This window comes from Protopterus annectens, chromosome 5.part0, assembly GCF_019279795.1.
Source record: "Protopterus annectens isolate FY-2018-M chromosome 5.part0, PAN1.0, whole genome shotgun sequence".
In the NCBI taxonomy this organism is placed as follows: domain Eukaryota; kingdom Metazoa; phylum Chordata; order Ceratodontiformes; family Protopteridae; genus Protopterus; species Protopterus annectens.
This window is the reverse complement of record NC_056735.1, coordinates 771,294,343-771,318,714: the sequence shown is the minus strand read 5'-3', so window position 1 is coordinate 771,318,714 and position 24,372 is coordinate 771,294,343. Positions and strand designations below refer to the sequence as shown.

The following is a 24,372-nucleotide window of genomic DNA, read 5'->3' as shown; positions in this document are numbered from 1 at the left end:
TATTGCAATAATTTTTCTAGCAATTGCCAAAATGGCCCAAAGGAGAGGTACTTGTGTTTTAGGAATTTTTATACCTGACTACAAAGATGTTAGTCTACTTTGGAATTCTGGGAGAGAATAGTTTGGGTGCTGCTGTTATGAAGAGTGAGGCACAACAGGTTGAGAGCATCCTAAGTGGATAATGCAAAAGAAGACATTTTTATCCAGTGCTTTACTGTACTATATTCTAAAAAAGAAGTTACTCTGAAGATAGGTGAAGGCTGCCAGCCTAGCTAGATAGAATTTTGTAGATAATGTCATTTGTAAATAGCAATATACGCCATAAGCTTGTTTTCTAAAATGTGAAAAGACTGTATTGGATGTTGAACTGCAAAAATTTAAAAACAGTGCACTTTGCTGTAAGAAAGCTGATAAGTCAAGCATTTTATGACCGTTTTGATCTCAGGGCATGGAGCTGTGGTGTCTGAACCAGCAGATTATTTCTATTTTTTGAGACTAGAGTTAACTGCTAGATTTTACATATATAATGTCTTTAATTGCTGTAGTTTCCTGACCAGGTGCAAGCTTACTAAGACATGTTAATGTAGAGTTTCTGTTAGCCTGAGAAACTAAAGAATTGTTAAGAATGATGTAATCAAAAAATGAGTCAACAGGATGCAGAGAGAGAGCATTTTGCATTTGTCTTCAGAACTGACCATTAACCAGCACTTGCTTTGCTCTGTCTGTATGTAAGTAGGATCTTAGACTTTAGTGTCTCTCCTAGAAATAGCTAGGAAATAGTAAGTTTAGTCTAGCTGTTTTCCATATTTATGTCAGACTATTCTACAGTATTATTTTAAGCATTTTCCTGTAATTTCTGAACTCTTGACTAGCACTGTGGTGAATTATGGAGATTTGTCTTGTGTTATTATTTATTAAATATTTTTAAACCTTTCGACTGTGGCTGTTTTGTGTAGAGGTAATTTAAGCTCTAGAGTACATTGCATGTATATAGTGATACTGTACAAAGCCACTCCAAATAAGCCTTGCTGCTCAGCCACACTTACCATTTGGATAATAATATTGCACAGTAATAACTGGACACCCTTTGGTAAGTGCCTTTTTAGCAGCTGATAAGTAAGGGTCCTGGTGTCAGTGATTACTACCTTACAGCCTGGACAGAAGGGGCACAGCTAGTGAACCTGTGCCAGCCTTCCCCAGGAGTGTCTGTGTGTTTGTATATAAATCATATCTCAAAGTGTGTGTGTGTGTGTGTGTGTGTGTGTGTGTGTGTGTGTGTGTGTGTGTGTGTGTGACTTGGGCTGGGACACGAAGCACTGGTTGGACAGAGAGAGTGTTAGCAGGACTTGGTTTGGGACCCTGGCTAACGACCTCACTCTACAGCTGTGCCAGTGGGGAGTCTTTTTGGGGATCTGGAGAGAAAGTGAGAAACCAGCCCCAGATTGACTCTGATCTCAATATGCTCTTAAGGGAAACTGTACTTTACTATGTGTGTGTGTTTGTTATCCTTCCCAATGTGGATGCTCCTCACTGGTGTTAGTGGTGAGGACTGATGCACCTTGATTACAGGGTCAGTGCACAGGTAGTCACATTTGTCTTACCATAACATTGCATCTGTGTTCCCTCATTCTAGAATTACAGCTAAACTCACTAAACTAGGTATAAATCCCCACGTCACAAGATGGGTTGCCAACTGGCTCACTGACAGAACCTACACTGTAAAAGTTGCAGACTCCAAATCTGACCTCAAAGCAGTGACACGTGTTCCGTCCTGGGACCTCTCCTGTTTGGTATCTACTTCTCTGAAGTACAGGCTAACACAGAAGGCTTCTGGATAACGAACTTTGCAGATGACTGCAAACTAGGAGCCATAGTCAAGTCCACAAATGATGTGGACATCCTACAGAAGGGCCTCGCTGAGACAGATGCCTGGTGTCAGAGCCATGGCCTCAAGCTCAATGCCAAAAAGTGCAGTGTCATCCGCTTTGGTAAAAACTCTGTACCCATGAACTACCACAAAGACAGCAATCTACTTAACACCGAATGTGTGATAAGAGACCTTGGGACCCAGGTGGACAGTAGTCTCTCCTTTGATAGTTACATCGCCACAGTAGTCAGGAAGTCCTTCTATGTGGCACACCTCACCATAAAAGGGTTCTCATCTAGGAAAAAAAGAGGTCATTGTTCCCCTCTACTCGACACTCATTAGACCCATTATAGAGCACAATGTCCCTTTTGGAATGTACCTCACAAGACATCTGCAGCAGCTGGAAAGGCCACAGAAGTACCTCACAAAGAGGATTACTGACCTCAAACAAATGCCCTACACTGACTGCGTCAAAAAACTCCAGCTTTACTCCGTAGCATATCACCTACCCCGAGGTGATCTCTGCCTAACATATAAAGCTATGTCAAACCCACAGCTGATGGACATGCTACACCTAAAGAAATCCCAACCCCTCCGAGCTACACGCTCTAGGGACCTAAACCTTGTCACCACAATAAACAGGACATGCTGGAGGGATAGATTCCTATCCCAGAGACTTCCCATACTGGGGAGTAGGCAGGATTCACTTTTGCTAAGTTGACCAGACGTTCTCAACTTGGCTGCAACTCAGAATGCATGTGCAGATCCCAAGGGGGTTGTCCATTAAGAGTTTAGCGCTGTGTGTGGTTCTGGATATGGGCCAGAGTAGTAGTGTTGAAATACCTTGATCTGATGTTAATCTTCATTCATTCCTTACTGATGGGACTCTGTACCGATCCTTGGTTCCAACTCGGCTAATATACCAAGCGCGCATCAGCCAAAGTTCTCATGCTAAGACTACCAGTAGTGCCTCTCTCCCCCATTACTTCAGATGTTGTTTGCCGCGTACTCGTCAGGACGTGTCAAGCCATTGTCTCGCAACTAAGTCTCTTCAGGCTACCCATCTATGTCAAGCAAAGTTCTTCATTAGCACTCTTCAAGAAAAATCTTGATAAGTGGATGGGAAATAGGAAATACACCTCAGGGATCACTTCTGTGTCTCTGCTCGACAGTGGCACAGCAAAATAACTTTCTTGGGTGGCGTAAGCCAGGGAACCTTGTTGGCTAGGCTTGCGTAGGCCCTTGGACTGATAGCCTAGTACCTACCTATGTTGTCGATCTTCACATATCCTTGACAGTGGCACTCAATTCTGAACCCTCAAAACCAATTCTGAAGTTTTTCCAGCTCTCACGCTCCAAAAACTCTCGAGCTCAGCTCTACCCACAATGCTTCTCACCAAATTACCTCAAATAGAGCTTGCATAAGATAGTGACAGACAAGCACCACCATAAAAGGAAGAGAAAGACAGAATCTTATCTGAATCCAGAGTATAAAACCTCTGATGCTGAGGGTCCGATCCACCCCAGGAGAACTTAGGATGGGAGGAAGGAGGGGGGTAATGTCAAGGATAATGTGAAGATCAACAACACAGATGGAACATTATGGTAAGACATGTCAAGCAGAGCCACAGAAGTGATCCCCGGGGTGAATTTCCTATTTCCAATCCGATCATCAAGATTTTTCTTGAAGAGTGCTAATGAGGAGCTTTGTTTGATATACATAGGTAGTTTGTTCCAGAGTATGGGAAGTCTCAAGGACAGGAACCTATCCTACAGCATGTTCTGTTTATTGTGGTGAAAAGATTTAGGTCCCTAGAGCGTGTAGCTCGAAGGGATTGGGATTTCTTTAAGTGGAGCATGTCCAACAGCTCTGGGTTTGACATAGCTTTGTATGTTTTAATAGTAGAAGCTGGAACATACAGAGTTAACTTGCAAACCCTCAAGATAATAAGTTGAAATTGTTTTACGATTGTGTTATCTCTCAGTTTCAGCAAGAAGACAGGATGTCTAAAGCTAGAAGTTTTTCTGTTGTCTTGAAACAGAAATAATTACTAGGTTTAAAATGTAAAAGTGTTTGTTTTACGACTTCCAGTTCTGAGCAAACATCTGACAGATATGTACTTCTCACACAGAGATGCTAAAATTTGTTAAGTTTCTGTTAGCCTGGGAACTGAAGGCAGGTGACAAAGAGTGATGGCATCTGAGCTGACCCAGCAGTAATGTTTGCTAGTAATTTAAAAACTCTCTCAGAGACAGATTTTGCATTTTGTGTTTGGTTTTGGACCTAGCAAGAACATTCAGCACTTCTGCATCTGCCTTGCTCTGTAAGTAAGTCTAAGGTACAGTAATTTCTTTTAGAGATAGATAGGAATATTTATTTATTTTATTTATTTTTTATTTTACATTTGTTAACCGGGGGTGTCTGACTGAGCCGAAAAGGCCCTTTTTCAGCAGAGGCCCGGGGAGAAAAGCTCCACAAAGAAAAATTACAGACACATTTAGTTATTTAGACATAATCAGTATACACACAAATTACAAGAGACATGTTTTTACAGTGGTATGCGGCACAAACAGTTACAGTGGAGAGAACAATCAAACAAATATTAATTTTAGAAATAAAGGTAAGTAATAGATTTGTGGTGTACAGCTGAACTTTGGAACGTAGGTAGAATACATACATAGTACACAGGTACAGTACATACATTGTAGATTAGCCAGTGTTTGTGAGTAAGATTGAAAAACTATTATCAATTGCTCTAGATTTAGTATGTATATGTTATCCACTTTCACTAGCCTGGGGAGCAATCATGGCACTGCCAACTTTGCTTGAGATGTTGCCTGATGAGGTCTTTAAAGGAGGCTTTGGATGATGTGTTTTGAATGCTGGTAGGGACAGAGTTCCATTTTTTAGCCACCGAACTACTATATAGTGCATCTCCAAAGCTATTGTAGCTGTTGGTGACTTCTAGTAGTAGTTTGCTTGATGATCTAAGAGGCCTTTTGGCTGAGTGATGTATATAATGAAGACTAGTTTAGATGTTTTCTGTATTTATTTGAGACTGTCCTGCAATATTGTTTTAAAACATTTCCTGTGATTCTGAACTCTGTAGTAACTGTGTTGTTTTGAGTATTGTTTTATTTTATTATTTATTATTAAATACATTTAAACCTTTTAAATGTGGCTGGTTTGTTTAGAGATATTTAAGCTCTTAGCATACTTGCATATGCATTTGGTGACACTGTACAGGGCACTCCTAAACAGCCTTGGTCTTGGTCATGCTTACCATTTGGTAAAAGTAACAACACACAGTAGGACTGGTTAACCCTTTTGAAAGGGCTTTATAGTAGCGGATAAAGAGCTGATTGGTGGCAGTGATAACTACCTTTTGTATGGGCAGAAGAGGGCATAGCTAATAAACCTGTGCCAGCCTTTCCCAGGAGTGTGTGCATGCTTGTATATAAATCAAATCTCAAAGTGTGTGTGTCAGCTACTTGGGCAGGGACACGAAGCACTGGTTGGACAGAGAGGGTGCTGGAGATTTTGGCTTGACCTCTCGGTTAAGATCATAACTCTATATAGCTGTGCCAGTGGGGAGTCTTATTGGGGATCTGGAGAAAGAGGGAGAAACCAGCCCCCAGACTGACTGTGGTTTGCTTGTGCTCTTAAAGGAAATTGTACTTTACTGTTAGTGTACTTGTCATCCTCCTGTGTACATCCCTCAATGGTGCTAGTGGTGAGGATTGAGGCTCCTTGATTACTGGGCCAGTGCAGGGGCGTGTCAGCCACCAGGAAGAATGTTTTCCAAGAAAGGAAGTTTAGATTGCATTTGTCTGAAGGTTCAAAAGGGAGATCAACCAGTGATTGGAAAACTAAATTTAGGTCCCATGGAGCTGAGGGTTCCTTATAAGGGTATCTGAGCATCATGGAACCCTTCAAAAAGGCTTTGCTGAGCTTATGGGAAATCAAAGACAAGCCCTTCATATTGAAGTGGAAATTGGAGAGCACAGCTAAATGCACCAAATGGTACTTGCTGAAGCTCCTGCTTCAGAAAGTGTTGACAAGAAGTCTAGAACCTTATCAACCAGAGTTAAATATGGATCAGTATCAAATTTAGACATCCACCGACAGAAGTTGTGCCACTTGCTGAGGTATAGTTTTCTTGTGGAGAGTTTATGACTAGCCAAAATGATTTGTTGAGTTGGAGAACTGAGAGAGGAATGCCTGATGATTATGGGAACTGGAGAAGCCATGAGGTGAGTTTGAGGTTTTGTAGATTAGGGTGAACCATCCCATCTGGGTGGAACAACAGGTCAGGAGTTGGATCCAGACTTAAGAGTTTCCAAACTAGATGAGGCCAGAGAAAGGGAAACTACATTTGTCAAGATCATAACAGGGCAATAAGGATTATCTTGTTCTTCGACCTGATGGCCTTCTTCAGAACCTGGGGTATGAGAGGGATCTGGGGAAATGCATAGAAAAGACCGGGGGACAAATCATGAAGAACAGCGTCCTTCAGCGACTCCCCCGGAGGGGAGATCAGGGCAAAGTAGCTGCTGCATTTGTTGTTCCGAAGGGAGGTAAACAGGTCACACCAAGGCTGGCCCCATTGACCGAATATCCTTTCCAACATGGACGGACTGAGACACCACTCATGAGGCATTATAATAGTCTTGCTTAATTTGTCCACAATCACGATGGAACTCCCCGGAATGTGCGTTGCAATGAGAAAACGATCAGCTGAAATCACCCACTGCCAAACTCTGACAGTTTCCTAACAGAGGGGATAAGATCTGGTTCCCCCTTTCTTGTTGATGTATCAGACCACCTCTATGTTATCTGTTAGGATTGCAATTGTCCCTGAGGAGAGGGTTGAGTGAAATGCTTGCAATGCTAAACAGCACTGCCCTCATCTCTAGGATGCTGATGTGCAGATTGGCCTCTAGATGAGACTAAGTTGCTTGGACAGTCTGTCCCAGATAATACCCCCTCTCATCTGGGACACATCCGTGGACACTATGGCTTGGTGTTGAGGAGGAATGAAGGGACTGCCCATTAGAATTTCATTGGAGTGGCACTACCACTGAAGATCCTGTTTGCAACGGCTGGTTAACTGTGATCAAATGAGACACTAGATGGTGTAATATCGACAAGTGAGATGCTAGGGACCAGTAAATTATTCAAATAAAAAAGTAGGTGGAGTAGCCATTATTTATCCCAGCCATCTAAACATCTTATCATCAGAGCCGCCCCCAGTTCAAAAAAAGCAGAAGTTCTAATTTCCCTTCCAAAACTTAACCCCCACAAAAGTTTGTGCATGACTGCAGTACACATCCCTCGCAGGAATAACATCTCTATACATGAAGACATTCTATCCTGGGCATCAAGTAACATACCTCAAGAAACTATAGTTCTGGGAGACTTTAATACTGACTGGCTCCAAATGAATTCTGACATCCCTACAGCCAGCATAAATCTTTATGGATTTAAACTTATAGACACCCCAACTAAATACAACAAACCCACAAATACAGCATAAATACTTGATTGTATACTAACATCACAACCCAATAAGATCTCCAAGAAAGGTACCCTACTTGATACTCTTAGTGATCTGCCCACATTTGTCAACAGGACATTTACTCACTCCCCCAAAAATCATCAGTTTAAATTTGTACATAACTTAATAAAGTTTAACACAGAACAATTAACCTCAAACCTCATAGTTACAACTGGTCACACCTAAAAACGCTGCCACTGGAGGAAGCAGTCCTTTATTTCAACAAAACCTTCCTCACCATCCTAAATGAATGTACAGCAATAAGAAAAAAAAAAGAGAGTAAAATTAAGCCCAGCTCCATCGCTGTCCCACAACACTTGAGCCATAATGAATCAGAAGAACAAAGTCTGGAGAGTACTGTAAATTATAAAAACACAAGAAAATCTACATTTCAAGCATGCAAGAAATAAAACAAAACAAAGTATAAGACTGGAAGAAACCCAGGAAAACAATCCTAGACCATTTGGGGCGGGGCATCCATATCTAACTTGTTACATCTATGCCATGACTCCCAAGCAAATCCAGCCGCTAAAGACACTCCAGCAGAATTAGCAGAGAAATTCAACAACCACTTCATACAATCCATCACATCTGTACTAAAATCACCTCTGACCCCACCCCTTTGTCACAGTCCACCTGTTACCAAGAGCACTTCTTTCTTACTTTAAACTATGTCTACCCCACTAATAAAAAAAAATCCTCAAGCTACAAAACACCTCCTTTGCTGCAGACAGCCTGTCACCGAATATTTAAAAATAGTAAAAGAGGATTTTGCCTACTCGTTAACCCTCTTAATAAATAGATCCATCACTGAATGTCATGTTCCCACCATGTTTGTTGTTGTCTGGGAGCCAAATTATAACCATTACCTAATCTGGTAAGTAGACAGCTTAATGGGTTAAGGGCAAGAAGAATGAGCAGTGGTGACAGAGAGTTGCCCTGGAATATCCCCCTTGGAATTTTTGTAAGGTGATTGTCACTTAGGTTACTATAGATAGTGGGAGATGCTGAAAGAATAGAGGTGGTTATACTAAAACCATTTCTGAAGCCATACTATCTATAAGATAGAATCCCATAGTTATTAAAGTGTTTAAGCAGCTGTTTAAACATATATTTTTTTAAATTTTTACAAGAGGCAAGGAGTGAAGAGAGATCATAGCCTTTATAGGTTTGGGGCTGGGGTACAATAGGAAGTGGTATAATGATAGCAAATGTCATGGTTGATTGAACAATTCATGTGTTGTGACAAGTTACAAATATAAGTTAGGGGGTTGGCAATTTTGTCTGCTGCCTTCCTAAAGAAGTTAGAGTGAAGTCCAGCGAAAGTAGAGGTGGAGGGTTGCAGGTACTTTAATAACCTTTTAGCTTCCTTCTTACGCATGGTTCGAAAATGGAAGGTGGCTGCATATTCTGAAAGAATGCACATTGGAGATGGAGGGTTACTTTGAGTAGTTTGCTGATTACAGCTAGGGTTAAGAAAGGGTCTATTTTAGAACACCGAACGTTCAAAATTTCGAGTGTTCTAATATCAACTCGTTTTCAGCGAATGCTGAAAATATCGAAGCAACAGAAAACCAAATTTTTTCCTAGGGAAAGAATTCAGTTGTTCGTTTTTGTTGCTTTGGTATATTCAGCGCTGTGGTGGAAAGTTATAGGTCGGGTTCAGGTAAGTGTGCGATTGTGTGGACGTGAGGGTTAGAGCGGGTTAGGTGAGTTAGGGTATGGGTCAGGTAAGTGTGCGATTGTGTGGACGTGAGGGTTAGAGCGGGGTAGGATTAGGGCGTGGGTGAGGTGACTGTGCGATAGTGACGGACCTTAGGGTCAGGGTTTGGGTTAAGGTAAGTGGATAGTTAGTGGTGTATGTATAGTTTAGTGTAGGGTTAGGTGTAACAGTTTAGGTGTATGTGTGTGGATTGCTGTTTGTTTGGTGTTCTTGTGTTGTGTGTGTATTTGTTTTGGAACAGTAAATTTTTTCCCTAGGAAAAAATTTGTTCTGAATGTTTGATGTTTTAAATTTTAGATTTATAGGGTATGATATTAGGACACTCGACATTTTGAATGTTCGGTGTTCTAATATAGACCTGTTAAGAAAAGCAGTATTACTGATGTTCTCAGTGGAAGAGATAATGTTTCTGCAACTCTCTGATGATTTGTATTACAGTTATTAGGGACATTACCAGTGAAACAGAAGGAGTTGGAAGACTGCCTTACTAGGTGTTTTTATTAGTTTCTAATTTTTCCCCATTACTAGTAGGAGACATTTGCTTATTTCTAAGATAAATGACTGGCTGAGTTTGTAGCTATTCTAGTTTGTTTTATGAAGGATTGGCAATTTTCATGCAGGAGGACAACAGATGAATTTTCTTTCCTGGAAAAACGAGCTTTATCCCTTTGTCTCATGAGAGTTTTGATTTCAGTGGTATGCCAAGAGCATTTCTGTCACCATAGCATTCTACTTACACAAGGAAAGATAAAGTTCTGACTAGAAGAAAGGGTATCTATGATGTACAATAATGCACTTTCAAGGTCATCAATTTGGTTAGGGGAGACCAACTGAAAGATTTAAGATGAGACTTAAGCACAGCCAATTTGTGTGGAGGAAAAGGATGATCAGGCACTATCTGGGGAAAAAAGTTTTATAAGCTTTGAAGGATCAAACAGCACAGCACTAGACAGTGGACATTTAGGAAGATTGGCGCTGGTAAAAATAAGATCAAAAGTAGAATGCTTTCCTGTTTTTGAGGTTGGGCATGACTTGCTGCTTTATGTTTTTTTAGATTAAGGTGTTGCAGCATTTTGCTCATCTGTTTGGCTTCATGGCCATTAGCATCCAAGTTAAAGTCCCCTAGAATAATTCTATCCTGGCTAGGACCATGTAGGAATACTTGAAAAATTATGTCTCAAACAGTAGCAAATTATGACAATATGGAATATAAACAGAGGCAAAGTTAAGATGAGTATATTTCCCTATCTTAGGTTTGCTAACATCAGAGTATAATAAAGATATAGGCAACCAAGCAATTGATAAGGGCAAACCAACACATACTGCATATCTGGATCTCACAAAGATGTCTGATACCATTCCACAATAAACTCTGTCTCAAAATGGAATGCAGGAAGTAATTCCCCAAGGTTCAGCTGTTGGACCACTCCCTCTTTGGCATTTACTTCTCAGATGTCAAAGCTAATGTTAAGGGTTTGTGGCTAACCAAGTCTGTAGATTACTGAAAAGTCAGTGCCATAGTAAACTCTGAGATTCTAAGAGAGGGTTTGTCCCAAACAAATAACTGATTTCAAAACAGTGAACTAAAACTAAATGCCAAGAAATGTATAATATCCTTCAGCAAGCACAACTCCCGTTGTAACTACTACAATGGCAAAACACACTCTTGAAAATCAATCCCATAGTTAGGGATCTGGGGGCCTGTGTTGACAATGAACTGTGCTTAATTATCCACTATTGTAAGAAAATATTTTCATTGCACAGCTTATAACTAAAGGTAAGGAAGCCAGGTCCATGGATGCAGTTATTATACTGTACTCTGCACTTATCAGGCCAATCACAGAGTATAATCCTCCTTTTGTTATGTACCTGTGCAAGTACTTGTCACAACTGGAATGACCAAACACATTCTTTCATAAAAAAGGACCTAAATCATAAAAACTATGCAGACCACCTCAAAGTCTGTCTTGGGTACAGAGACTTAACAGACCACATTCTGTCATATGTACATGTAATAGAAACACATATATATCTGTACCGATTATACATTCAGGAGTCCAATGGTATCATAAACACCAACTCAAAGGATCACAATCTCTCTTGCAAATTTTATAAAACATGTTGGAATGACAGGGATGTATTACAGAAAATACCATTTCTATGCAACAGTCTTCTCTTACTATATTCAAATGTAATTTGGATCAATGGCTAGACAATGGAGAATTCACCCTGGCTAAGCATCACTGCCCCTGTGGATAAGGAATATACGTAAATACCACAACATATCCTTGCTTGGCCCATCTTTGGATTATTCATATGTAAAATATAAGGGCTAATAGCTATCATGAGAATATAAAGCTAGGCATCTTAAAATCTTCTCAATCAATAGCCTATAAGGTATCCATAAACCTATCTTGAGAAGAATTGACAGTTTTTATATACAACACATTAATGTACAAATAATGGACTCTATGCAGTTCACCTGTCAAAAGATGCATAGTTCCACTGCATGTTTCTCCATGCAGCCTGGTAACGTACTTCTTGCAACTCGGTGCACCAGTCTGCATTTTCATACTCCAGTCCCTTTAAATAAGTAGTGAGAGTGCTGCAAAGCCCAAAATTCTGCATGGCCTGCAAAACAACGCATATTTTAAAAAAACAAAAAACAAATGCTTATGGATATAAAAAAATTCTTATAATAGCCGATCCTGTTCTAGAAGCAAAAGAATACACAAAAACATTAATAGCAGTTGCTCAAGCATTATAAATTTCACCTAGGCACAACTTTTTATTGACCTTTAGCCTGGTTAGAAATTACCACTGACATTAACTGCACCAGGACTCATCACTTTGGATACTCGTTGTTGAAATGAGCAACAGCTTTCAAAATGCCACATACCCCCAAAAGTACTGTTGGTTATCATCAAAAAAACACAAAAATTGTTTTAAATACAGACCAACTGCTCGTTTATCAACTTTCAAAACCTGATAGCTAAATATCTAGGCCTCACACTGAATGAGTTATACAAGCAGACTTTTACCACACATTAATATTACTACAATAATTCCGAGAGTAATATAGTTAATTCTAGCAAAATAACCAACATTTAGATTTGAGACAAACAAGATTTATGGTCTAGAGGAAGGAATACCCCCTATCTCCGACTTTCCCATTATCCACATAAAACACATATATATAATTATGGCAGGAATGATCAAAAGTTTTAAATGTCAAATGTAAAACATCAACAAAATCCTTTCAAACATTTTCATTATTGAACACACAAAAGATCACAAGAGGAAAACTATTTCTTTTTCAATTTTTAAACTAAAATGCCCCTAATTTGTCAGAACATGGACAGAAACATATAAAGAGGTTCTCTAAGACACTGTCATGCATTAGGGATGGGGCAAGGGCATGGTTAGGGATAGCATGCATTACTCAGTTAGTGCAGGTGAATTGTTACATCCACCATTTGCATACACTTTGTTGAACAAAGCAACATTCAGCAACATGTACTGCAAACATGTGTGTGTGTGTGTGTGTGTGTGTGTGTGTGTGTGTGTGTGTGTGTATATATATATATATATATATATATATATATATGCTTCATAAATCATCTGATTTTTTTAATCACAGTGCACTATTTTGTCTGCAGAGTGCAGAAAATAGGAAGACACCATATTAGGTCTAATGTAACAAACAATATGAATTGTGGATTTAGGAAGCCAGTGTGAAAATGACATTTCAAATCAAAAACTGTGAAATGGCATTTGCATACACTCTTCGAAGTTGCTTTTACGTTGTCAGGGGGTAGTCAAACCTATGCAATAGACTTTGTTCTTACACCCCTTGAACTTTTAACTATTATTGAATCTCATAAGAAAACATCTACATTTTCCATCTTTTCCAAAAACAGTCTAATTCTGGGAAAGCCATGTTCTTCTGCTAAGAAAAAACATGTTCATCTGCAAAGGCAAAAATCCAACCAAGTACTGAACTTTCAGACAGATTTCTACTACTTCTCAAAATACATGTGATGTATTTCCTTGGGTGGCATCATATGTTCTAGGAGGGAAAAGAAAAGCTTATTAAACATACATACCAGAAAGTTCAATTAAACTCGCATATAACTAAAAATGTATGCCACATTTTTCATTTGTGATAAATAGATTGTATAATATGCTTTATAACTGTTTTGTAAACAATGTGACCATTAGGAAATTTTGCATCTCAAATCTTTTATCTCCAGCTATACATATGATCAACAGGGGCTTAGAATTCTCATATTTGCCCACATACACTTCATTCTGGCACCAAGACCTCATTACAAATCACAAATCCTGCATAATGTTTTGCCTTATATAAAACGGCTATTTACTATATAAAAAAGGAAAATTAGCTACACCTTTCCTGCAGTTAGGACAAAACGGCAACTCCTTGGTCTGACGGAAAACATATTAAGTCTACCTTACAAACTTGTGAAGACAAAATATTTTAAGCTCAGGTATGCACGGTTGTCTATTAAAGATTTGTACATTAATAGTCTTATGGTCTTACTGAAATTTGGAGCAGAACCTCCTCCTGATTTCACAATATACATTAATGAGTATATATATATATATATATATATATATATATATATATATATATATATATATATATATATATATATATATATATATATATATAAATAAACAGGTTTCACAAAATTAATAGGGTACAACACAAGTTTTGTGCTAGAAGAAAAGTAAAACAGTTTGAAATTTTTACGTTTTATTATACAATTTGTCAAAGTATCAATTTTACCAAATATACATGCACAGTGGGTAGTTAATCTTTGTATATTAGCAAATAAACTAATAGCTAATCCCCTCACCACTCTATTAACCTACTGTATTTGTCTCTACTCTAGTCTTTAGTCCAATTGCTAGGCCTTGCACTACTGTTCTTTCCCCAGGCTCTTCCAGGACCTTCCACAGACATTCCTTCATCCCTCTGCTTACCATCTCTACTTTCAACTTAATTACCCTACAGCTTTAGCATTCTATGTCTTCCTCCCTCATCTCAACTCCTAATCTCTCGTAACCTGAAACAACTACTGTTGCTCTCTGCTTCTTTCATCCTTACCTAGCTTCCCTCCTAATCCTCCCCCCATGTCACTACTGCTCTGTTTCACTAGTGACTGATTGTCTTTTTCTCAGCAGCTCGAGGCTAGTCCAGCTCCGTTCACCCTCGCTACACTCAGGCTCACTTCGCTCCCCTACCCACCCCTATTCTCATTTAATTTATCTCAATCCTCAACCCCACCCTCTCTCTCCATCATCCAATCGACTCCTTCCACCATCAGTAAACTGAAAGACCCACCCTATCAACCACACCCATATAACCCTCAATCATTACGACCCCCTCCAATCCACACATCACCACTTATTTAATATCATTCCCTGCATGATCCATATTTTAACTCTAATCCTAATACGAACCACATCCATACATGCAACCATATACCCCCACCAACCACTTTCAGCACACAAACTCTTCCCATAAAACTAAACAAGCATAGTTACTGAAAAATCTCTCCCTCTCTACTAGCAGTTAATACCATTACCTCAGACAGATTAAAACTACTAGCACCTACCCCCCCACAAATTTAAATGATATCTATTACTACACTGCAAACCCACCTCACAAACAACAATCTTACACCAAATTTTATCTACTCCACACATTAATACAATGTGGAGATATCCATCCAAATTCAGGCCCAATCAACACATACATCCACTGCCAACCAAGCTGACCAAACATTTCACCACACCCATACATCCACAACTAGGCTAGCTAATCACCCATCTCAACACACACTTCACCTAGTAACAATAAATACTTGCAGCATTTGCAATAAAACTACTGAATTCCATGCCTAGCTAACTACCCACACCCCAAATATTACTGCAGTAACAGAAGCATGGCTAAAACCACACATTACTGACACTGAAATTCTCCCTCCAGGATATAATAAAATTTGTTCAGACAGACTTCACAAAAAGGGTGGTGGTGTAGCATTAATCTATCAAAACTCACTACAAATAACCTATAAAAAACCCATCCCCACTTTCAATAACCTTGAGCTACTAATTACATCCTTTCACATAAATAGGAACAAACAAATATGCATAGCAGTAATATATATTCCCCCAGGCCATAATATACATATACTCAAAGACTTTTCATCTTGGATAAATCAGAATGTACTGCATGAAACTATAATTCTAGGAGGCACCAATATTAAATGGCTAAACTTAGATACCCCCTCTCCAGCAAACAGCATAAACCTTCACAGTTTCACCCAACTCATCACTACTCCCACTCACAGTCTAGCAACAAACTCTGAATCAACCCTAGACTGGATAATGGTAACCCATCCCCAAAACTACTCTAACTCAGGCACCCTACCAAATACAATAAGCGACCACCTTCCAGCTTATACCTATAGGACTCACCCTCAAGCAATCAAAATGCACTCATATAGAACCTCCATGAATTTTGCCCACTTTGACCAAAATAAGTTTATAAGTATCCTAAACTCCCAAAACTGGAACCCATTAAAAATACTCCCCTTAGATGAAGCAGTTGACTATTTCAACAGAGTCTTTTTACATTCCCTCAATAGCCTAGCTCCAATGCGTACTAAATGAACTAAAACCAACCATGCCCCATGGTTAACAAAACTAACCAAACAAACTATCTTTCTTAGAAACAAGGCATGGAAAATATGGCTGAAAGACAAAACAAAACTAACTCCACTACAAAGAACTCCATAACAAATCCAAAAAGCTAGTGATACAAGATAAAAAAGATGATTTTTCTGCTAAACTATCCTCCTCATATAACAATCCCAAAAGCTTTGGGACGTCTGTCTCCTCTCTACTTAACCAAGGCACCATCCAAAACCCACCCCCTGCACCAAACAAAAGACCACAAGAAATTTCCCAAGATTTTAATACCCACTTCATCTCTACCATTAAAAAGCTACTCAAAGACTGCCCATCCACTTCAAACATACACTTCCCACCAACAAAACACTCCCCTCCCCTGCAGATTATTCTACTACACAACCAGCCACCTCCTTCACTATCCAACCTGTACCCACCTCACTGATCTTGAAACTCCTAAAACAACTCAAACCTTGCTCATTGTCTGCAGATAATCTTACCCCAGAATATCTGCAACTAGCAGCTAGCTGAATAGCATATCCAGTTACCATTCTCATAAATCGCTCTCTCTCTCTGAATCCTATGTTCCTCCTCTATGGAAAAAATCTATCATTACTCCACTACAAAAAGGGGGAAACTCCCATGATCTTTCTAACTACCATCCTATCTCTATACCCTCCCCACTATCAAAAATCTTGAAAAAATGTGTTCACTCACAACTACTTAAACACCTCTCAAATAATGCTCTTCTATCCCGTACCCAACATGGTCTCCGGCCAGGGCATAGCACCATTACTGCCCTACTATCTTTCACAGACTCTATCAACAAAGCCTTGGATGCAGGCCATCCAACTTCAGTAATCTTACTAGACCTATCTAAGGCTTTCGACAGACAACTATCACGACTAGGTTGCTCCTGAAAATCCCTCAACTGGTTTACCTCTTACCTACAGAACAGGGAACAATCAGTAAGGTGGTTAACTGCACAATCCTATTACCAACCTAACAATATAGGAGTACCACAAGGATCCATTTTAGGTCCATTACTGTTCAATATTTTCATCAATGACCTGCACAATGCCTCCCAAATCCAGAATTTCATCCAATATGCCAATGATACAACACTGATATCTACCTCCAAAAATTTATCAGACTTCCTCACAGTTAAACAGGCCTTTACTTCTATCGTATCATGACTTACTAATGCACAACATACGCTAAACCCCCAAAAAACTAAACTTCTACTTTTTTCTACAAAATCACCTGACATTGACTTTAAAATCCTTGCTAAAGATGTCACAGAAATAGAACTAGTGAAAACAGCCAAACTACTAGGTATAACAATAGATAAACTCACATACGAACCACACATCCTAACTGCAGTAAAGAAAACCCATTTCAAACTAGGTAAACTATATTGCCACAAGCTCTACTTGGATAAAGATACCAAAATAAAACTAGCCAGTACCCTACTCATTTCCCTCCTGTCTATATGGTAGTGCCATTTTTGCTAATCTGCACACAACCTTTAGTAATAAATTACAATCCTGTTACAACAAAATAGCCAAATTTGCCTCGGAAATACCACACCGTTATCACTGCAATGCCATCACCAAGCTAAAATGGCTAGAGTTTTCCCACCATCTACAATACACCCAACTAACCTTAGCCCACAAACTAATTTCTAAACCAAATGACTGCCCTGCCCTCAACTCAATCCTACAAACATATACCCCCACAAGAACACTAAGATCTTACTGTAACTAAACCCAACAAAAGAGCAGGACAATGTCTGTTCTCCCATACCATAGCTAGATTATGGAATAATCTTCCATCAGAAATAACCCAAATTGACCACCCAAAAACATTTAAAGTAGCTCTAAAAACACATTATCTAAACAATCCATCCTGCACCTGCCTCAGGAGCAAACCATCTTAAACAGTACATTTCACTAAATACTCTGCAAACCCAGTCTGCACATTTTACTAGTGTATTCCTACTATAAAGGATACCATAATCTTACCAAAGAAAGCAATGTTTCTTAGTCCATGCCTTGTATATTAATAGGTTCATAGGTACGTTCATAGGTAAGTACTAGGCTATCTGCCCATGGGTATTTATAAGCCTAGCCACAGAGTGATGGGTTTCGCCTCCCCATTAGATTAGTAACCTGGGCCTCTGTCAACAGGGCTCCTGAAGTGATCCCAGGGTAGAACTTATGATTACCCATCCACTCATCAAGATTTCTCTTGAAGAGGGTCAGAGAGGAGCTCTGTCGAATATGGATTGGGATTCTATTCCAGAGTGAGGAGAGTCGCTGGGACAGGAATCTATCCCTCCAGCATGTCCTGTTTATTGTTGTACATAAGTTCAAGTTGCTAGAACGAGTGGTTCTGAGGGATCTCATTTTTTTGAGGTGAAGCATGTCCATTAGTTCAGGGTTTGACATGGCCCTATAGGTCAGGCATAGGTCACCTCTGAGCAGACGGTAAGCGACTGAGAAGAGCTGGAGCTTTTTTAGTCGTGCTTCATAGAGTAATTGTTTAAGGCCCTTAATCCTCTTAGTGATGTACTTCTGTGGTCTTTCTAGTTGTTGCAGGTGTCTAGTGAGGTACATCCCAAATGGGGCATTGTACTCTATTATGGGCCTAATGAGTGAGGAGTAAAGAGGCACAATCACCTCCTTGGATTTGGATGAGAAACCCTTTGTGATCAGGTGTGCCACATAGAAGGATTTCCTGACTGTTTTGGCTATTTGGTTATCAAAGGAGAGCATGCTATCTACTTGGGTACCCAGGTCCCTAATTACTTCTTCTGTACTTAGTGGATTCCCATCTATGTGGTAGTTTGTAGGTACTTTGTTTTTCCCAAATGGGATTACTATGCATTTTTTGGCATTTAGCTTGAGGCCGTGACTTTGACACCAGGTGTTTGTCTCTGTGAGACCCTTTTGCAGGATGTCTATGTCAGCTGGAGAGTCAATTATTGCACCCAAGTTACAGTCATCTGCGAACTTGGTTAGCCACAGTCCCTCCGCCTTTGCCTGTACTTCGAAGAAATATATAACGAACAGGAGGGGTCCCAGGACTGAGCCCTGTGGGACTCCGCTTGTGACTGGTTTAGAGTCAAACATGGCGCCTACCACTCTTACCGTGTGGGTTCCGTCTGAGAGCCAATTGGCAACCCATCTCATGACATGGGGATTGATACTTAAGTTGGTGAGTTTGTCTATGATTCCTGAGTGTGGGATGGTGTTGAACGCCTTAGAGAGGTCCAGATATGCTGTGTGGACCACCTTCCCTTCACCTATGGCCTTGGTGACTGTTTCGAAAAATTCGACCAAGTTCAGTTGGCAAGATCTGCCTTTAACAAAGCCGAACTGGGTGGGGTCCAGTGCCTGGAGGTTCCTAATGTACCTGCTAATGAGCTCCATGATAATGTGTTCCATGGCTTTGCAGACCAAGCTAGTCAAGTTTATAGGGCGATAGTTCCCAGGGTCAGTTGTGGCACCACCTTTGTGGAGTGGTACGACTGTTGCTGTACGCCATTCTTTGGGTACATAGCCTGTAGAGAGGCTGAGTTTGAAAGTTTGAATAGTGATTTGAGAAGGGGGGGTTAGTTCATTTTGAAGGTCGTGTAAGACACAACCTGGGATAGCATCTGGTCCCATTGATGCTGTGTTTTTGGCCTTTGCAAGGGCTGTCTTTACTTGTGTGTCTGAGATATCTGGAGCGCCACATTCTTCTGGGATGGGTGCTAGCCCCTTTGGTGGAGAGGGGAGGGAGGTAAAGTTTGCACTGAACTTCTCAGCCAGGATGTTGGCAATGTCGGTTGGTTCTGCGTATTTATGGCCATTATGCACTAGCTCGGAGCATATCTGAGAGTTTGCCCCTAGACTCTTGACATAGTTAAAGAAGGCCTTGTGGTTATCCTTAGAGTCATTGGCTATTTTTCTTTCGAAGTTGGCCTTGGATGATTTAATGAGGGAGCGCAGTTTTTTTACTGATGTTAATCAGAGATGCCTTCTTATTTTGGGATTTTGTTCTATCTTGCAAGAGTTTCCTCCTTCTGTTGTAAAGTTTATTTATGGCTGGGGTCCACCAGACTGGCTTCCTCTTTTTTGAGGAATTGGTCTTGGTTTTACTTGGGATGGCTCGGTCCATGCATTCTTGAAGGTGTTCATAGAATGCACTTGTAAAGGATTCTGCCAATGGGTCATCATTTTCCATTTGAGTGGGAGCTTTGAAACTTCCCACCTCAGTCTTGAGGAGTGTGAAGTTGGCTTTAGAGAAGTTTTTTACCTTGATTTCCTTGACTGGTGGGGGTCGGGATGTAATGTAGTATTGCATCCTATTGTAAGGATTTTTCTAGTTCAATTTAATGTAAATCCTAAGAAATGTAAATTGTAATATGTTTTTCTCCCTGTTATATCTGTAATACTTTTAATTGTATTTTAAATATTGTCTTTCTTTTGTAATGCTTGTGGAGCTTTTCTCCCCGAGCCTCCACTGAAAATGGGTCTCTGACCCAGTGGACTTTCCCGGTCAACAAATGTTAATAAATACATAACCTAGCAAAAATTACAGAACACACACAGTCATTTGTAACACTGCATGACCTCTACCCTAAAGCTACTTAACTCTGAATATTGTTACTGTAGGAATTAAAGTACAGTCTTAAAGTACCTTCCACTTGAACAGTATTACTGTACTTAACTCAGGGACTACACAAAGTACATTTTTACTCCTCTCTCAGGTTTCTTACTATATAACTTATTAAGAACATCTTGATATCTCTAATATGGACAAAAAACTGAATAATATGTTGTAGAACAGACAGTCTGAAAACACCAAACTCCAACATATCACACAAATAAATGCCAAATTTCTATCCATCTTTCATAAGCCAAGAAACACCAGAATAATCCTCTGTCCCTTATTTGATCATACTGATCATCTCAATTGTTTTCTGAATCGTCTGATTTGGAATCCTCTCCAAACCTAAGTCAGACTGTTGGGTTCGATATAATCAAAAACATGAAGCTGCAATTACAGTGTTTCTTGCCATCTGCCCAACTGCCAATTTAAATTTGATTTTCAGTTTCTACATTCCCTAATCACCTCTGTAAGATGCTTCTGTTATGTAATGTCTTAGAAGTCACTGGCTGATCTTGTACTGTTTATCTTTCATGCCTGCCACACATACCAAAACACCAGCTCCTTTTCATATCAAGATGTAAACTAAACCATCAGTGTCCTGGGACTACAAAACTTTTCTTCAGATTTCAGCACAGGCAGTCTATCTGCTTTCACTATACTCGGAGACTTTTTGCTAAAGCCAGTCAAGAGGGTCATCTTTATATCAAAACTATTGAGACAATCCACACTCTCCTCGCCTTCTAAATACCACTCAGTCTCAACTTCCTTTGTTTTTGCCTTGCTTCCAGATAAATTAACTGAAATTGCAAATATATTATTCGACCATACATTACCAGTGTCTTATTTCAAACATCAGCAGGTTTTTGTTTTAATGGCAACATGAAACTGCTTCTTCAGTAAGTCGCAGTCATTAATGTGCCAATGTTCAACTTGGGTTGCAGGGAAAGAAAAAGCCAAACAAACAAAAAAAAGACCCATAATCAAGGTCTTATGTCATGAATGTTTACCTCCACCCCAGTTCCAATAGGTTTCAATGACTATGACATTCATTATGATTTCCAGACTGGACCTCATTGCTCAATCAACTTCAACTTCCATTACTTCTTTTAAAACCACTTCTACTTTGTCCAGACCCAGTGCCACCATTATACATGCAACACTATACCAGACTGTTTTTTGAACTCGGCTCAAATATGATGCTCCTGCATAGATGACTACCTTAATTCTTAATCTTTGCTAACACTGCAACCAAAAAAAAAAAAAAAAAGACTGCATCAAATCAGAAGTGCCACAAGACTTCCTTCCCATGGACAAGAGGACCTTTTGGTGGTGTTCCAGCACAGGCCTGGAAATGCAATTGAAACACTCCTGCTAATCTCAATGTCAGACATTTTCAACCACCGCTAAGGACTGAGACAGGTCAGCAGTTTTCCCTCTTATGATTACAGGATGTTGTGGTCACTCACTGGCAATTAATGCAGTTTACAATGTTATGGTCCTTTCCTAGGCTGTAAAGATATTACCAGCACATGTTGTAGTTAATTATTTGGAGGCCAATCAAACACTAAAATGGTAACAATGCTTCTGACATTGAATTAGCAACCTTTACACACTGTACTTCAGGTTCAAGTTCCTGAATATGCAAGAAGACATGGCAGGCACAGGAGGGTAATTGTGCTTTGCTAATGTGCCAGAGAAGGTAACAAGTGGTTCTGAGCATAGAGGCTTCGGAGATGAATAATCTGTACTGGAATGGAACAGAAGATTAACCCATTAAGCAGGTTCCCAGATGTTAGATACACCACATTTCACTATATTCTGTTTTTATATGCAGTACTAAACATTCTGTATCAGTTTAGATGGTCAGCATTAACTCCTAATTTGTTATACCATAATAAATGATAGAGATTTGCCATAGTGATACACTTACATGATTTTGCTCTTCCAGTCCACCCTTCTTGCTGCCACAACAAAGTATCTGTCCTCATACTGACATATTTTGGATGGCAAACTTTCAAATATTTTGAGTCTGCATTAATTTACATGATAGTGTGAAATATTGTCTTCATATGTCTCTACAATGTCAGCACGCCTTAGCTAAGAAGACTTTTATGAAAATGTCATCTTTCTGTAGCTAACAGGTTAGATACAGCTGTATATCCAGCACAGATATACCTCTCTGCACAGACTCACTAATGTCTAAGCTTGCCTGTCACTCCTGTGACACCTCTCCTATGTCTTCAGAGTAACTGATGGTTCTCACTTCAAAGGCCTGAACTGTCAAGTGCCATCACTTTTCTACTAATCCAATACTCTCTTGTTCTTGACTACATGGATATGTCATACCATCCAAACCAGACTTGAAAAACTAAATGAATAAATAGAGAGACTTAATTTGCTTAAAACATGTCAAGTTGTTTGCTATCTGAAGGATTTATGGAAATACATACCAGTAATCAGCCTGATGCCAATGTATCCAGACCATGCCCTAATCCTGCTCATACAGGACACACAGTGCCTGCATTTCGTCACATATGTACAATTGTGAGAAGTCATTTTCTGGAGTACAGCCATCTATTTTTCATTTGTTTACTAGGTGTAATGTTGATGACTTCAAAAAGGAGTACTGCAGGAATCTGAGTTACAATACTTCATGTCTTCTTTTTTAACGCATAAAACTAAGGGCAGGTTAAGATTCTTTATACAGACAACAAGGAAGAGATCTAAAATGTGTCCCCTGCTTACTTTTATATGCCTATGAGGTCAGACATACTTGGGGAAGAGGGACTATTCAAGTATTCTACCCTCTCAGTCCTTGTACAGTCTTGCAGTGGAAATGTTCAAGTATAGAGGATGTGGTGATGAAAGTCCAACACAGGGGAAGGGGTGATTGCATTGGGACATTAAATGTCTTCAAGTGATTAGGAAGCATTTAGTTTTCCAGTGTGGATAGTAACCACTGATGTTTTTTTTTTTCCAGTGGATGTCTGCTGTTTTGGAATGTTATGCAGACAGTGAACTTTCAAACAAAAGAAAGACAATGTACACATACTGTGTCCTGAACTCATCTAATACTCACAAAATGTGCTTTATTCTGTATAATAAAGCATACACATTAAAACATATACAAGAAGACTTTTGACTGGATTAAATGAATAATTTGTAAGTTATCAAGTGTCTGCCACTTTGAGTCCAGCTACCTTTTTTGGCTAGCTTGGTTTATTTCATTTATATACCTGAAAATGACAGACTCTGCATCTCACTGAGTTAGGCAAAAATGTACCTCCCTTAAATGTTGAACTGCACACACATCAGATCCAAGGCATAGGATGGATGAAGCTGTCACTAAGAACTGGACAGCCCAGGTTGATTACTTCCTCAGAAGCTGTTGCAGCTGACCAGCATGGGTAGGAGTGAGAAATCAATTCTAGCTCACTCATCCTAGGAAGAAGGAGACAATCCAGTCCACTGCAACACTGACTCTCCCAGGGAAGCTGGAGTTTAGTATGCAGCTTATGATAAGGAATTCAGCCCTGCAAAGCTGCCAATATGAGAAGCCTTCTGAGAAGGCTCTGTGTTAGAATGTATAACTCCACTGCTGGGAAAGGCATAGCAGACCCTCAAAGATTCAAGCTCACACATCTGCTATAAAGAGGGTGGCGATTTCGGCTACCAAGCAGAAAAAAACAGCTGTCCAGAAGATGGTGTCACACAATTTCCTTGTGCCAAAGGGATGCAAATGGGCTGATCGATTATAGCACGGTTTACTACTTGAAGGCAACACACAGAAAAAAATTGCATGCCACGACTTACAAAGTTTATAAATTCAACTATATATACGCACT

General features: G+C 39.7%; 1 protein-coding gene across 3 annotated transcripts in view; it reads right to left on the bottom strand.

The window, feature by feature from the left end:
• The window catches only part of ATM (ATM serine/threonine kinase), a 3,174,581-nt gene that overhangs the window by 1,369,394 nt on the left and 1,780,815 nt on the right, over positions 1 to 24,372 (bottom strand). For all 3 annotated transcript variants that reach the window (XM_044072618.1, XM_044072619.1, XM_044072620.1), the window contains one exon: positions 11,631 to 11,779. In XM_044072618.1, coding sequence (XP_043928553.1) covers positions 11,631 to 11,779 — 149 coding nt within the window. The remainder of the gene's footprint in view (positions 1 to 11,630; positions 11,780 to 24,372) is intronic.